This window comes from Phytophthora cinnamomi, assembly GCF_018691715.1.
Source record: "Phytophthora cinnamomi strain GKB4 chromosome Unknown Contig53, whole genome shotgun sequence".
Lineage (NCBI taxonomy): Eukaryota > Oomycota > Peronosporomycetes > Peronosporales > Peronosporaceae > Phytophthora > Phytophthora cinnamomi.
This window is the reverse complement of record NW_027150986.1, coordinates 3,213,693-3,229,084: the sequence shown is the minus strand read 5'-3', so window position 1 is coordinate 3,229,084 and position 15,392 is coordinate 3,213,693. Positions and strand designations below refer to the sequence as shown.

The following is a 15,392-nucleotide window of genomic DNA, read 5'->3' as shown; positions in this document are numbered from 1 at the left end:
TGTGAAGCCCCCGTACACAAAGGACGCCAACCATTTTAGAAGGCAAATCCCGGACGCTGTTTTGACCAATGGGCGGCGTTATCGACGATGTGGCCGCAGATGATTGGTGGGTAAAAACTTTAATTTCCGGTGCCAAATGTGACGTGTGCAGCAGTGATGCAATAGCAGCAGTATTTGCAGAATGACCTGTATGGAGCTTGTGTATTACTTAGGGTGTGGCTGCACGGCCGCTCCCTGACAAATAGCATTAGATTTTAGACAGCACGACCCACCAGAGCGTGAAGCAGACGCAGCCGGCGATCACCAGCGCCAGAATGGTGTTGTTGCGCATCTTCTTGCGCCGGATCTGCTCCACGAGCGTGTTGATGCCGGCGAACGAGCTGCCCAGCGTCGCCACCTTGCCGTGCGACGACGTGAACTGCCGGCGCTGGTTCTCCAGTGCGTTCTTGGTCGCCATTGCCTGCTCGATGATGCTACTGGTCATGGATCGCGACGAGTCCACGGCGCGGCGCTCGTTCAGCAGCGAGTCCATCTCTGCGTCGTCCGAGTGGCCGTTGTGCGCTCTACTCCAGTACAAACAGGTCCAGCCATCAAAACCCAAAAGAACGGTTAGATACTGTTCAGCACCACCAATTGATGCAGAGAACTGGGAGATTAACTCAAAAAAATAAATCCAAGCGCACCTGTTGCCAAAGAGCTTCTGTGCGTCGCGCTTCTCCTGCAGTGCGCTCTACTCAGCAACCAAACACACACACACACACGAAAACACAGCCCAACTGCATCAACAACCCTTCTGGATACCTTCTCCGCCAGCAAGAAGGAGGCCCTACCATCGAGCGACGGAACTCCGTGTTCAAGTCGAAATAGAGCTCTCTGTAGCGCTGCAGCATGGCGTCCTGCGTCTTCACCGACGTCCTGTTCACCACCACGTTCATCTCGTCGATGGTGTCCGACAGCTGAGCGCACAGACACACAACGCAGCACAACAAGGCCAAGCACAACAACAACAGTGAGTTCCACCGCCTGGCAGCCTCTCCTCCCTTCTCCACCGCCACGCACCGCCGCCAGCGCGTTCTCAATATCCACCGCCAGCTCCCTCTCGTCCGCCGTCTCCTCCGGCGGGTTCTCTGCAGCGTCAGAGCGCCCCAGTCAGCCGCACCACCCTCTTCCAGCCCCTCTTCCTCCTCCCACGCGCACCTTCATCATACGCCGCCGCGGAGCCGCGCACCTGCACTCTGCTGACGGCCGTGTACGCCGAGATCTTGTCCTCCAGCGTGCGCTCGGCGGCGCGTGCGCTGCTGCGCAGGTCCTCCCACGACCGAGTCGTCGTCGTCTGCATCATCTTGGTCTTCTCTTCACTCTTTTGTATCCCCTCCCGCCCGAATTCTACCCCCGGGGACGCAATTCCCCCTCCCGACGTCAGATACCGGTACCGAAGACAGATGAAGGGCGCGGCGCGGAGGCTGGCGGCCGCCGTGGAGGCCCTGCGCGCCGGCGGGGGCTCCGCCTTGGAGCAGCACAAGCAGCAGCAGGAGCTGGTGCAGGCGCTGATCGCGCTGCAGCGTCTGTGGAAGCCGGAGCTGCTGGCGGCGCCCGGCGCGAGCAAGAAGCGCAGCGCCAAGAGCAACGCGGCGCTGTTCCAGCTGCTGCTGGCCACGCTCATCGTGTACAGCGGCGGCCACACGGGCAACTCAAGCGCTGGCGCGGCAGGAGGCGGCGCCGTGTCGCTGTCCGCGCCCAGCGCCGCCACGTCCGAGTGCGTGCACCGCCTGGTGTGCGACCTGCTCGTGCGCGCCTTCGACTTCTCGGTCGTGCCCAGCGTCAACGACGCGCTGGCGGCCAAGAACTCGTCGCTGTACGTCAAGGCGTCGCTGCTCATGGTGGTGTGCCGCCTGCCGCTGCAGGAGGCGCTGCAGTTCCTGCCCGACGCCGTGGCGCTGGCCAACAAGAGCCTGCGCGCGGCCGACTACTACATGAAGCAGTGCCTGATCGAGAGCGTGGCCCACGCGCTGGAGGCGGACTCGAGACGGCTGGTGCCGTTCCACGCCGAGGCGCTCAAGATCGTCAACAAGAGCTTCCAGGACAAGGCGCCCGAGGTGCGCATCGCCGCCGCGAGGCTGCTGCAGGTGGTGGCAGAGCGGACGTCGGCGTCCACGGCGGCGTCGGCAGGTGCAGGAGCTGGAGGAGCTGGAGGAGCTCAAGGGAGCGGCAGTGGTAGTGGGAATGGAAGTGGAGGAGCTGCTGCTAGTGCCAGCGGATCCGCTGCCGGAGCAGGTAGTGGAGGCGGCAGCCACGCCGGCGCGCAGGGTGTTTCACTGGATGCAATTTTGCAGATTACAGCGAAGGGCATGGACGACGTCGCTCCTGAAGCGAGGAAGGCGTACTCGACAGTGGTTGGCACGGTGCTTGCCAAGTACGCGACGTCGTCGTCGGGGGAAGCTGAGATCCAGGCGGGGGATAACAATGGCGCGAACGAGGAGGATGCAGCTGGGCGGTCGTCCAATGAACACGACACACCGCCATCCAGCGGCAGCGGGAAGGCCAAGACAGGCTTCAAACTGCACGTTCCTGGGATTAACCTGCCGGCGTCGCTTTCTCGCCGAAAAGCAACCACGGTGAACTTCTCGACCATCGCAAACGTGGTTCTTTACTTTAAGGACATGGTGACCAGCAAGTATTTGTCCACCAACCCGAACCAAAGTCATGGAGGCATCCTCGCCTCATTCTCGATCGCGCTGTGCAGTATGTTTGAGCGCTTGCCACCCGACTCGATCGCTGAGTCGCAGCTTCGTGAAGTCCTGGATGCGATCCTTGCTATCCTCGACCATCCTTTCGCTCTCGGTGATTTGACTCGAGCGCGCAACTCCGTGGGATTCGTTTTGCGTTATGGGCTCAACGGATGCCTCACCGAGCGCCAGCAAGAGGTGCTGCTGGGTGCCTACCTGCAGAAACTAAAAGTTGAGGCGCAGGCAGCAGAGTCAAACCACCACAAGATTCTGGCTGCGTTAGTGGAGCTGAGTCATCTCTTTCACTCGATGGGGGAGGCTTCTGTGAGCCATGCACGTGGTGCTAGCGACGTATTCCAGGACCTGATTTGTCACGAAAAGCAAAGTGTTCGTTTTCAGGCTGCTGTCGCACTGGCGTCGCTTGTCACTGCAATCCCATATCGCTTGAAAAGCGTGCTGACAGGGTGTCTTCAGGGCCTTCGGGATACTGCCGAGTATCTAATGCGTGGAGGCTCAGACGGCGAAGAAGCAAGAAATTCGGAGCCAGCTGAGAAGGCTGAGGATGGCCAAGATGAAGGCAATGAGATGCAAAGCAAGACGCACTTGTACGCGATTCAGGGTAGATCCACGGCGATCGCCCATATCCTCCGTGCCGTTAAGCTTGACGCCAAAGGAGGATTGTCCCAAGCAATTATGGACGATATCTATTCCATTTCCGAGGAGCTCGTTGAAAGTCAGTTTCTCAGTGAATGCGCAGATAGCATTTGGCTCACGTGCACACGCGCAGGTTGGACGTTGGTGGGAAGTCTGGTTTCGATGAACAACGAGAAATGGATAAAGGCCAACCTGGAAAAACTCCTGAACTTATGGCTCAAGTCCAGTGTGCTCCACAGTCGCGAATCATCTCTCGAGCTTCTGCGCATCGAAGCTGCCGTGATTGCGCTTAGCAGCTTCCTGGCCAATTGCCAGGGTCTTGCGGCAGATCCTGATAATGATGTCAATCTTCTCGCGAGTCACATATTGCACGTGTACTTGACTGCAACGCAGGATACTCTTAGCAACCCTCTCAAGCGGCGTGGTCAAATTGCTCGATTTCGCCTAATGGGGTGGATTATCAACTGTTTTTCGATGCTCCCACCAATTTACAGCGATTCGTACATCGTGCTATTGGATTTAATCGCGGAATTCACCACCGCGCAGGCGCTAACAAATCTTCGGCATTCCTCATTGGTGCCGGCAAAGTCTACATACCTTCAAAGCGTGCTTTCGTCGGAGGACAACGCTCTTGATATTGTGACCCTTTCGCGCTTGGAACCAGGGGACTACCCGTCTCCTCTGTATTCCAGGGAGCTGAATCACTTGCTTGGATTGCAGCAGCGGGAAAATGCTTTGACGGATACTGAAATTGAGGTGCAATATCTCGACACGTTTTGGAGATCAATCACTGAAAAAGAGGTTGTGGAAGGCGGAGCAAAGCGTGCAAGCTGCAGCCCATTCACATACGTTCGCCTTGTCGATGCGAGCGTACTTCTGTTTGGTCGGCTGTTCCATTTTATCCCGGAAGATTTACAGCTCCGGTGTCTCCAACACTACGCAGGAGCCCTAACTGATGTGCGCGCGGACTGCGAAGTTAATGTGTGCTCCGTGCTATTTGCAGTGATCGCTGAAGCTAAGCGTCTTGAAAAATCCGGTGCCGCGCCGACTTTGTCGGCGTCGCTTTCTGCAACCTCTTGGCCTATTCAAATGCAAACCATGCTTTGTGAAATGATTTCGAGTGAAAATGCGGAGGTTCGTCGCGGTGCAGGCGAGGCGCTCGGCACGCTGGCACTGCTGCTTGGGGAAGATCACTGCAAGGGGCTGATTATCGAGTTGGAAAAGCGCTTGGTGGTGGATAAACTCCCACAGGGGGCTTCGAACGCTGACTTAGACGTTTCTGTTCTGTCAGCTGGTGCAGCTTTTGCACTGGCCTGCATTAAGCGCGTGTGCGGCTCACGCATCTCCATTGACACAGGACTCATTTTCCGGTTTGCCGGTGAATGCTCGCAACCGTTGCGCACGTGGATCTTGCATTCTTGGAGTATTATCTTGGAGTCCGTCAATTCAACTGGAGGCGATTACGAGCAGTTTGTGAACTCAACGTTTTCTCTCATGGAAGCTCACGTATTGGCTGGGTTTGTTTATTCCAAAGTCAATAAGCGTGGACTCCGTTGGCAAATCAGCACAAAGGTTGCCCTTGGGCGAATTATTAACGATGTGGTAGCAACGCTCGGCCCAGAACTGGATGGTTCGAGCGATCGTTTGAACGAGTTTTACTCGTACTGGATGCTTCTTCGTCAGGAGGGTGACGCACGAGTCGAGTTGGAGTTTTTGAAGTTCCTTGAGCAAGTAGTCGTGTTTGCCCCGTCCCGCTTTCAATCTCCCGATTTGATGTATATTCTGCGTATCATTTCTGACACCGCTCTGTTAAACTCAGCAATGTCGTCGTCATTGGCATCAGCACAGAGCTCAGGGGCGCCGATGTTGTCACCACCGTCAAACTCTGGCCCTTCTGTGGGTATCCTAGGAGCCTACGGAGAGCCATTCAAGCAAAATGACCTCGTCAATGTCGGTGCTTTTACAAATGGGTGGAGTCGCAGTATCTTGCAAAATGTTGGACTATCTTGTATCCGTACGCTGGTGGAAAGGGACCCGACATTAATACGCCGCCAGAACCTGTTTTGTCTGCTCTTCTCCGCACTTCACGTCGAATACAACGAGCTCATGTGGAGCTACTTGCCCGGGTTGCATGGAATGTGGGACGTGCTCTCTTTCGCTGTTGCAGATTCTTCGACCATGCAACGGAATGGTATTAGCGCTCTTCAAATCACGGCCCTGGCGCTACTTGATGTAGAAGGCAGAGACCATGAAGGCGCCGAGCCTTGCCTGTGGGCCCTCTTGTGCCGCAGTATTGCCATCGGCGAATCTGCAAGCACTTTTGCGGGGGTAAGTGCAGAGCAGCTGATGATGAGTCCGAAAGGAATCAATCCTGGTATTCAGGCAACAGAAAACGTCGAGGCTTCGGGAGATGATGACTCATCATGGTCGCCCAACCCAACTCTAGATCTACCCACGGCAGATGCTAACTCGCTTGCGTCTGCTGCTGTTGCTACCCAAGTGGATACATGGCGAGCAACAAAGGCAAGCGTGGGTGAGCTCATTGCGTTGATGCCACCGCTTTCTCGACAAGTACGTCACTTCGCTGTGGAGTGTGTGCTTCGAGTGTTCGAGTTAATGGCGGCAGTTCCGCCCGTGGCAACCGGCATCTGCCAAACCAAGCAGCTTCATTTTGACCTTGTCGCGGCGCGCCGCTACTTCTTCGAAATGCTTGCTGCTGGAGCAGCCTTGCCGATCTCCACAGAGTCCAACATTGGTAACTTCCTGTGTATGTACCTGGACGAATTTGTCACCCTCGCATGCCACGTAACCACGACATCGGCCGAAGGAGATGAGCTTCTTATGTTCCAGTGCGTGGGTCTTCGACTGCTCAACGTGTTAGTGAAAAACTTCGCGTCTGCTCGCGATCCTGAAGTTGCCACGGGTGATGCGTACTTGTTGGATCCGTATCGAGCCCAGCTTTCGTCTGCCATTCGTCATGCTCTCAAGCAGGTACAAGTCGAGTCTTCATTGTTGACCCAAACTACGGAAAATGACAGGAGCGAAGAAACGTATTTCTACGCCCCACTTCTTCTCGAGGCACACGGCATTGCTGGCGCTTGTGTTTCAGCTCATCTTATTCAAGACAAGGTGGGATTGGGGCGCATTCTGAGAGCAGTGGTGACACCTGATTATGGCCACGCGCACTTCATTGGAGATGAACTCACTCGTACTTCGCTCGCGCTCGCTAATTTGGCATCTGTGGGGGAACTTCTAACGTCATGTGTGACGGAAGCTATCGCTCAAAAGGATGCACGCGACGATGAACGCAGAGCTATCACGGCATCCCCACTTGTAAAAGCAATGACCAACGGGTTGTCGGGTACCACTGAGTACTTGTTCAAGTGCTGGATGGATACGACATTCGCGTACGGTGTTGTGATGCAGGGCAGCGCTCATTGGGCACAGCTGGACTCGCCCTCCTCTGCAGCATTACAGGATGATGAACCCATGGTGATGCCAGCCTTGCAACTACCCCTTCCACCGGTCGGACCTGCTGCCACTGCTTCGGCAGCTGCTCTGTCAGCTTCAAAAGCACTGCGCTCGCTTTACAAACGGTTCTGGCCAAAGATTGTAAATGCGATGGCGATACTGGAAGTTTATGTGCCGAAGTCCGTGTCTTTGTTCAACACACCGGAGGGCAATATCCCTAAGTGGTCGTCCGTGATCCTTTCAAGCGCAATTTTCCATATGAACACGAACGCTCGTGACCGAATGGAGGACGACACGGAATTACCAGCAGTTCTTCGCAGTATTCCGTTAATACTGAGGGCCTTGGTTGAGAACCCTTCCAAGCAATGTGGTATTTCGTCCAGCAATTTCCCAGTGCTTCTAACAACAGCACTAAATGCGCTGATGCTGGTCAGTAAGCGGTGCACCGGTCCCTCTCAACTGGAAGCTCTGAAGTCAATTTTTTTGTGTCTATCACGGGAAAACCTAGCATTTGCTAGAGATATGTGTCGCTCTGGGGAGGATGGAGAGCAGAGTAGTGCTGCGCTTTTTGACGTCGTCGCACAAGCAGGGCTGTGCCCAACCGAAGTGGTATGCAATCTGTGTGACGCGAGCGAACAGACTCGGCACGCTCGAGCAGTAAGCATCGGGAGCAGGACGACAGGATCTCGCCGCAGCCCCATCGCGAGTGAAGAAGATTCAAAGCACATGACTGAGGTTGTGAAGTTTGCAACAACCGGCATTGTGCTTCTGCACACTACTGAAGAAGCGCGAAGTGGGGTGGTGCGCTCAGTTGCTATGGTGCAGCAGGCCATTTGTTCGGTTGCTAGTAGCTACCATTCTTCTTCTGTAAAAGAAGCAGTGGTGACGCTCAGTCGTGCTTCCACCGAGTCGGTATTTGCGTTGGCACGCACACTTGAAACCAACAGCGGCTCATGTGAGGATGTTTTGACTCGGATCAAGTCAAGCGTGCGCAGCTCTTTCGAGTTCCTTTCCGAGTGGCTCAAGGTGGACATTCATAGTGCCCCAGGGTTTTCGATGCAGATCGCAGCGAATTTTGCTGCAAGTTTCCCGGCTTGTCTCCAAGACGACGCGGAGTACTTTCATGCTGATGTAGCAGAGACAGCTTCGGCAGTGTTGGAAATTGCGCCCGGTACAGAAGATGGCGATGCTAAGAGGCAGCAGCTTGCGATTGCTCGCGCAGATCTCCTGCGGGGTTTGTACGCAGTTGTGAAAAAGCTCGTGGACATGCATCAAAGCTCCATTGCGAATCGATACCTGGCGGCACTTGGCCCCTCGCTCGTAGAGATCGTCAGTTCTACAAACTACCCAGAAACGGCTGCAGAGTTCGCTGAATTGGATGAAGCGGAGGGACTGCTTCGCCTATTGACGACGCAGCTGAATGACCACCACGGCGCCGCGTTTGTACACATGCTGCTCCCGAGACTTGCGGTAGTGCTCAGTAATCCACCTCCGACAGCTGCCGAGAACGCGATTCCTTCACAGGTTCCGGGCATCCTGGCGCGACTGTTGTTATGCTTCGCGCAAACACATGCTGCTGCATTCAAGGAGGCAGTGGCAGCCATGATGCCTACGTTGCGTGGTGTGCTGGAGACTGCGCTTCGCCTTGCTCTCACTGGCTCAGCGCCCGCGGCGGGGGCACGCGCACCGTCGTCATTTTCGCAGGGCAGTGGCCCCACTGCAACCAAGCTGGATTTGAGTCGATACGCATAGCTCGTGACATAATGGCACTTGAAAGTCATTCAGTCTCATGCTGCTAGAATGTTTGAATGTTGAATGAATTGCAAAACAGTATATCCGTACGTAGTCGCTACGTGCGCTGGGAGCACCTCATCTAGCTGCTCGGTGGTATGGCACGTGTGTGTGTGTAGTTGAAGAATCTCGATAGCTTGATCGGTGGGGTGCTGCGTCATATTTACTCACAACGTCGTCTCCGGCCGCGAAGTCGTGGCAACATCTTGTACAGCAAGCAGCTCCAGCAGACTGAACAGCACGGTGTGCACGAGGTCCATGCTGTAAAACTGGACGTCAACAACGCACATCGAGTTAGCCAGCAACATCTAACCAGGTAGCTTTTCCAATCCTGGCAGAACCCACCTCTACGCCTCCGTCTAGGTCCACAGCCACATCCTGCATCTCAACCCGCTCGATCTCGTAGGTCGACAAGTCGAATGGTAATGCGTCCGTGTACAAGTGCTCCGTCAATTCAATGAGCTCTGAATTCAATCAAAACACCACACACAGACCCGTCAACCATTGCAGCTCATCTCCCAGCATGAAATGCATGCCACGACGTACCTGGTATGTAGGTGGACGGGCGATTACCTCCAGGTCCGTCCTTCGTCTGCTGGAAAAGTCGACGCAGCGTGGACCAGGGCACCGTAAGCGTGTAGGTGCGCACCACGTCGTCCTCCTTCGTCGCTCGGTACTTGAGCAGCAGCGGCGCTCGCGGCGGCTCTTGCGCGGCCATGGAGCTTCCACGGGGATACTCTTCGGCGTCCGCTTCCTGGTTCGACTGGGCTATCGACGGTCGCGCAGCTTCGGCCAGCAGACTGGCCACGACCCAGTTGCGCGCCAAGCGCTTGAGGTTGAGCTGCTGGATGTGCACGACGTGGGTGCCCACCACGCACTGGAAGCGGCGCTGCAGCCACGAGCAGACCCAGCGCAGCAGCTCCTCGTTGCCTCTGAGCAGCAGCACCTGCTGCCTCTCGCGCCCTTTGCGCGGCGCGCGCTGCTCGCCGTCGGCCGGGAAGTAGAGCACGAAGCCTCCCGCGCGCTCGGGCGCTGCGCTCTGCTGGGGCTTGGCGCGCCGCCGGTCGCGCTCCTCGCGGATCTGGAAGGCCACGAACGTGTCCGAGTTGCGGATGCTCACGCTGTAGCCGAGCTGCTGGCCGCACGCGCGCAGCGCCGCGGCGCGCAGCGTCTTCACCAGGTCGTGCGCGTACTCGCTGAGCTGGTCTCGGTGGAAGTGGAAGAGCGGCGACGCGCAGTGGAAGACCCAGCGGCGGTCCAGCAGCACCTGCTCCATGCTCACGCGCTCGCGCTGCCTGCGCGCGGCGGCCTCGCGCGGCGTTTCGCCGTCTGCAGCCGCTCGCTCGCTGTCGTCCTCGGGCCCGCGCGAGTACTGCGACGGCCGCATGGGCGAGCTGTAGGCCTCGCGCATCTTCTGCTGCTGCTCGGGGGTTATGCGCGGCGGGCGCGAGTTCTGCATGGCGCTCGGCGGACTCGCCACTTCTCCGTCTTGGCAGTCACAGCACAACGCGACGGCCATTTGGACGTTATAATACGGTTGTGAACAGAGGCTGGGCTGTTGAGGCGGAACAAACGGAACAAAAAATGAAATTTTGCCTACGAGGTCGAGGCTGACGTCAGAGGGCAAATGGACCTCTCTTGTCGTCTGCGTTAGGATAAAGTGCTAACGGTTAGCACCTCCCGAGAAATTAGAGGAAGGCTGGACTATGGATACCGGTACAGTTCACACACACACGCTGCTGACCTTGCTCACTGGGTGCGATAGCTCGCTTACCTATCCGCCCGCCAGCAGCAGGAAGATGAGGACCAGCACGAGCACCAGGATGATGATGTACAGCTTGGTGTTGTTGCTTTGCTTGGCCACCTGCCGTACCACACCGAGAAAGGGGTTGTCAGCTCGAGCGGCAAGCACGTCATGGTGAGCGAGGATAAAAGAAGCAGGCGCTTCCGTGCAGAGCAAGAGAGTGCGTATCGTACCCGAGCTGCGCGGGCGCCCTCGGACTCGAGCCCGTCGGTGACGCGGGACACATCGTCGTCGATCTCGTTCAGCAGCCGCACGTGCAGCTCGGTCTCGTCCTTGACGGTCAGGCTGTAGCTGCGCAGGTTGGACACGCCCTGGCCGATCAAGTCCAGCTGCTGGTCCTGGTCCTTCATGATCTGGTTCTGCATGCTCAGCAGCCTCGCCGGCGCGTCCGCAGCCCCAGGACTGCAGCCAAATGGGCGGCAACAGCAACAACACACGGGCGTTAGCCCTCGTGATCTCTACACACCTCCGCGGGCCCTCTGGACGCACCTCACTGCAGCCCGAGAAGTCTTCCGGCTGTTATACATATCCAAGTCCTCTTGCTACACGCCACAGAACACCAGCCATGTCAATACAGAGCCAAGGAGGCTCAGGGAGCTCAGTAGTTACAGTGCTCTACCTGGTCCTGTGCCAATTGGTTCAGCAGCCGCTCGCGCCGCTCGACCTCCTGCTTCGTCCTGCCACAGCGTCCATCAATGCACACACACACTGGTGAGTTCCCTACGGCCGGAACTGTAGCTCCCCTGTGTCCCTGGCGTACACGGCGTTGCTGGAGGAGCGCTTGAGCTGGTCGAAGTCGCGCTTGAGCCGCGAGACGCTCTGCTGCAGCGCGAAGACGCTGGTGCCGATGGCGCCCGAGTTGCCCGTGCGGATCTTGCTGGACAGCACCTGCTCCTGGCCGCGTGCGCTCTCCAGCCGGTCCAGCCACGACGCCCAGGCCGTCGCGCTCATGGTCACCTCGTGCCGGTCGCTCGCCAAAGATTCGATGAAAAAAGAGAAGACTGATTATAAAAACCGGTGAAATACCGACGTACCGGTTTCTCAATCATAATGGGTGGGTCGCCGCAGAGCAGCTAAAGCGAGACCGACGACACCATGAGCCAGCGGGAGTTCGAGCGCAAGATGGAGGAGCACATCGAGGAGATGCGCGTGACGCAGACCATCGCGTACTTCAGCCGCACGGTGGAGCTGTGCTTCTCGGACTGCGTGCACGCCTTCCGCAGCAAGAAGCTGGACGACAAGGAGACGTCCTGCGTCAACAACTGCGCCGAGAAGTTCCTGCGCCACACCATGCGCTCGTCCGTGCGCCTGCAGGAGAGCTACGCCGAGATCATGCAGCAGCAGCAGGAGCAGCAGAAATAGAGCGGCGGCGGTCAGCAGGCAGGCAGATGAGAGGCCACGAAGGGCAGACGTTGGTGCAGTAAATGAACACTAAACAAGAGGCGCTTCAGGCCTGGCGTTTGCATTGACCCTGCGGTATTGCTGTTAGCTGCTTGGGGGGGTGTACCAGCAGATACACGCACGCTAGAAGTGTCGACAGGCGTGGTAGGATTTCAGGGATCGAACCGTGTCAACGTGGGGATGAGGTGAAGGTTGCTGGAAGTCGACTGTACAACGAAGGCTTAAGAGTAATATTCTTGTGAGAATAGTTCCAGGTAGCGGAGAAAGATGTGAGCGTTGTCTACCCGACAGCGACGTGAAAAGTCAACCAACACAGAAGCCAAATTCTCCACCATGGTGCAGGGCTAACGAATTGTTGGGTCACTTTGAGTTTGTGTGGGATTAGTGCACATTTGCCAATCTTGCACCAAGCAGCGCTAGACCAAAATCAACGAGTTCCTTAGTCGAGGTTGCACCAGGGATGCACCACAGGAACGCTGCTGACATGGTGAGCGAAGCCAGCATGGAGTCCTTGATACCATCAACTCTGTCCAAGTCTTTAGCGACAGTAAGATAAAAAATATGAGTTCGCCATCAAATGGCTGGAGTAATTCACTAAACACTTTGCCTTAAACAGTTTCGTACTTGCACATTTGCCGTTCATCAGGCTCTTGTTGCGTCAGCAACAGCAACTTGTTGCCGACTAAGAAAATGCGAAATCCAGTGCTATCGCTTTGGAGAGGGTTTCTCCTACACTTGGTCTCAGTATGGCGCGACCGTCCGGACCCATTCATTCGAAACTCCCCCCATTTTCCCATTCTCCCCAAAAAATGGCGCCCTCGTCTCCATCTGCGCCGCGGCCAGGAGGGTCCTCGGATGACGGCGAGGCGGCCCCGATCCGCGGCTACTCGAAGCGCGGCGACGGCTTCTCCGTGCAGGAGACGGAGGGCCTGCTGCTGCAGGTGCGCGAGCGCTGGCAGGAGGGCTGGGACGTGATCGCCGAGATGCACAACGCGCAGTTCCCGGGCCACAAGCGCACGGCCAGCTCGCTCAAGCGCAAGTTCGCCAAGCTCTACCGCACCAAGATCGACGCCAGCACCAAGGAGAAGCACGCACGCGCCGCCGCCATGGCCAAGAAGGTGCGCGAGGAGATGCGCGGCCAGCGCCGCGGCCTCGGCGTCGCCGGCGCGCGCGCCCTCAGCGAGGACCTCGTGGCCGACAGCGACGTGCAGGAGGTGCACGAGGACCTGAGCGAGGTGGAGATGATCACGTCCCAGGCCGCCAGCCAGAGCCACGCGCTGCCCGAGCCGGCGGTGACGGCCAGCGAGCACGAGCTGCGCCAGACGCTGACGCAGAGCGTCGCCATGGCGCAGGAGACGCCCATGCGGGACGATGCGTGGCAGACGGCCATCAGCCGCCTGCCCGTCGCCGGCGACCGGCTGCGCACGCTGCGAGCGCAGATCGAGAACGGCGAGACGACGGCCAGCCAGGAGCTGATGCAGACGGTCTTGCTGGTGCTGCTGGAGTCCCAGCAGCAGCGAGACCTGGAGAGGGAGCAGGAGCGCGAGGAGCGGCGACAGGAGAAGCTGCGCTGGCAGGAAGAGATGCGCGAGCAGCGGCGCCGGGTCGAACAGGACCGCGCCGAGGACCGACGCAGGAACGAACAGTTCATGCAGGTGATGACCACGCTCGTGGCCCAGATCGCTGCGGCACAGCAACAGCGGACCGGGTTGAACTGAGCTTGGTCTCAAGGCGGAGGCTCTTGCGTGCACTTGGGTTGTCGGCTGTTGCAGTGCAATGCGAGTGTCCCCGCTAGCGTTAGTGTACCGGTAATGCATGGTTTCGATAATAATAAGTGATGAACAGTTGCAAGTGGTACCGTTGTAGCTTGGAAGGAATTCCACGAAGTTTCACTGATCCATGTAGACACGACACGAAAGTGATCTACAAACCAGAGATGCAACAAGTATTTACATGTAAGCTGCTGAGCTGGCCTTCGACACGATCCGACTATTCCTTGGATTGCAGCTGAGGCACTCCTTGCATGACGCTGGGGTTTGTCATTTTTGATCACCAGATAAATAGTGCAGCTTCGTTCAACCCCGCGTTGATGTATGAAATGGGGTATCGTGGACAGAGATTCCCCGGCTGTGGGTGCTCCTAGAGTCTTCACTCCGCTTCGTGGCCCCGTGCGCACGAGATTTTCGGTGAAGGTCCGCGTTTCCGTCATACAGTGTACAACGAGACCGTAGTCGCCAATCCCCTCTGCGCCACATTCACCGTGTAAACGGGCGAGTATCCCTTCGCTTTGAGTAAGTGAGCAAACAAATCGGCAAACGTGGGCGAGTAGGCAGTGAGCGGTTTGACCTCTTTGATGATTGTTTCGAGCTTGATGCAGTGGCGAGTGCGTTTGTACAAGTCAATTTGCAGACACCATACCTATATGAAATAGACTCGAGCGATCGCCTGGCGCGAACGCCCGACTGTGTTGGCATCCTCCGCCCCAGCACAGCCTGCACGCACAACGTGAAGCAAACACATGAGAACCATGAGAAATGCGTTCGCTCAACAGTCCGTGTCTCGCTGTTCACTGGCACCGTTCTTGCCGACGAGCATCATCATCATCTGCATGAACTGTTCATGGCGCCGGCGGTTCTCCGCCCGCTCTTCGGCGCGCTCTTCACTGCGGCGACGCCGCTCCTCGCGCTCTTCGTCGCGTCGGCGTTCCTCCTCCTGTCTCCGCTGCTCGTCCTCTTCCCTACGGCGTTGCCGCTCTTCATCGCGACGCGCTCGCTCCTCCTCCCGGTCCAGATCCCGCTGGTACTGCGAGCGAAGAATGACTTTGAGCACCGACGTGAGAAGGTCGTCCGTCGGCAGCGGCGTGGCCTCCGGCGGGAAGGCGGCGGCCGGGTTCTGCCACTCAGAACGTGGTGCACGCACGCGTGGACGCGGAGCAGCAGCCGCAACAGCAGCAGCCACTGCAGCAGGCGACGCAGCCAGCGACGCGGGACCCGGAGAGGACGCGGCCATGGCGGCAGCAGTAGGAGCCACCTCCGACGCCGTGTCCACCCAGCTGTGCTCCGACTCGGTGGCGCCGTCCTGCACGCGCTCGTCGGGCTGCGGCGGCTGGAAGGCGGCCTCCATCTGCTCGCCGTCGACGCCGGGCACCACCGCGCCGGGCGCGGGCGGCACGCCCTCGATCATCTCCTTGTGCACCACGTGGGCGAAGGTGATGGCCTGGTAGTTCTTGGCGCCGCGCGGCGGGACCGTGGAGCGGTACAGGCGCGAGAACTTCTTTTTGAGCGAGTCGGCCGAGCGGTTGTGCTTGGCGAACTGCTGGTTGTGCAGCTGCGCGATCATCTCCCAGCCCTCGCGCCAGTGGCTGCGCACGAGCTGCAGCAGGCCCATGGACTCGGCCTCCGTGAAGCCGTCGCCGCGGCGCTGCACGTGCGGCCCGAGTCGCCGCTTGCCCTCGGGCTCCAGCGCGACGTCCTGCGGCGAAAAGCGTGCGGCCATTTGGTCTTTTGGTTCCTGGGTCTGCGATTGGGGGGAGCAAACGAGATGTG

General features: G+C 57.9%; 7 protein-coding genes across 8 annotated transcripts; 3 read left to right on the top strand and 4 right to left on the bottom strand.

Moving 5' to 3' along the window:
- Positions 1-247: 247 nt before the first annotated feature.
- IUM83_00929 (serine arginine-rich splicing factor 33-like) lies at positions 248-1,342 on the bottom strand (the record flags this gene model as incomplete). The annotated part of the gene is made up of 5 exons (XM_067924748.1): positions 248-563; positions 684-730; positions 831-956; positions 1,060-1,127; positions 1,198-1,342. The coding sequence occupies 5 exons, from the start codon at positions 1,340-1,342 to the stop codon at positions 248-250; spliced, it is 702 nt and encodes a 233-aa protein (XP_067789529.1).
- Positions 1,343-1,442: 100 nt separating this feature from the next.
- Positions 1,443-8,603, top strand: IUM83_00928 (the record flags this gene model as incomplete). 2 transcript variants are annotated; one of them, XM_067924747.1, is made up of 2 exons in its annotated part: positions 1,443-3,113; positions 3,190-3,228. In XM_067924747.1, the coding sequence occupies 2 exons, from the start codon at positions 1,443-1,445 to the stop codon at positions 3,226-3,228; spliced, it is 1,710 nt and encodes a 569-aa protein (XP_067789530.1). The 2 variants fall into 2 exon arrangements, with proteins under 2 accessions (XP_067789530.1, XP_067789531.1); XM_067924746.1 differs by lacking the exons at positions 1,443-3,113; positions 3,190-3,228 and adding an exon at positions 7,578-8,603.
- A 206-nt stretch (positions 8,604-8,809) lies between these two features.
- Positions 8,810-10,101, bottom strand: IUM83_00927 (Centromere subunit L; the record flags this gene model as incomplete). The annotated part of the gene is made up of 4 exons (XM_067924745.1): positions 8,810-8,911; positions 8,988-9,106; positions 9,189-9,347; positions 9,444-10,101. 4 exons carry the CDS (start codon positions 10,099-10,101, stop codon positions 8,810-8,812), a joined length of 1,038 nt encoding a protein of 345 aa, XP_067789525.1.
- A 315-nt stretch (positions 10,102-10,416) lies between these two features.
- Positions 10,417-11,397, bottom strand: IUM83_00926 (SNARE protein TLG1/Syntaxin 6; the record flags this gene model as incomplete). The annotated part of the gene is made up of 5 exons (XM_067924744.1): positions 10,417-10,506; positions 10,620-10,848; positions 10,936-10,988; positions 11,066-11,123; positions 11,207-11,397. 5 exons carry the CDS (start codon positions 11,395-11,397, stop codon positions 10,417-10,419), a joined length of 621 nt encoding a protein of 206 aa, XP_067789526.1.
- Positions 11,398-11,541: 144 nt separating this feature from the next.
- IUM83_00925 (mitochondrial import inner membrane translocase subunit tim9) lies at positions 11,542-11,808 on the top strand (the record flags this gene model as incomplete). Its single annotated transcript, XM_067924743.1, has 1 exon — positions 11,542-11,808. The coding sequence occupies one exon, from the start codon at positions 11,542-11,544 to the stop codon at positions 11,806-11,808; it is 267 nt and encodes an 88-aa protein (XP_067789523.1).
- Positions 11,809-12,656: 848 nt separating this feature from the next.
- Positions 12,657-13,565, top strand: IUM83_00924 (uncharacterized protein; the record flags this gene model as incomplete). Its single annotated transcript, XM_067924742.1, has 1 exon — positions 12,657-13,565. One exon carries the CDS (start codon positions 12,657-12,659, stop codon positions 13,563-13,565), a length of 909 nt encoding a protein of 302 aa, XP_067789524.1.
- Positions 13,566-14,265: 700 nt separating this feature from the next.
- Positions 14,266-15,342, bottom strand: IUM83_00923 (uncharacterized protein; the record flags this gene model as incomplete). Its single annotated transcript, XM_067924741.1, has 2 exons — positions 14,266-14,339; positions 14,424-15,342. 2 exons carry the CDS (start codon positions 15,340-15,342, stop codon positions 14,266-14,268), a joined length of 993 nt encoding a protein of 330 aa, XP_067789527.1.
- Between the last annotated feature and the right edge of the window lie 50 nt (positions 15,343-15,392).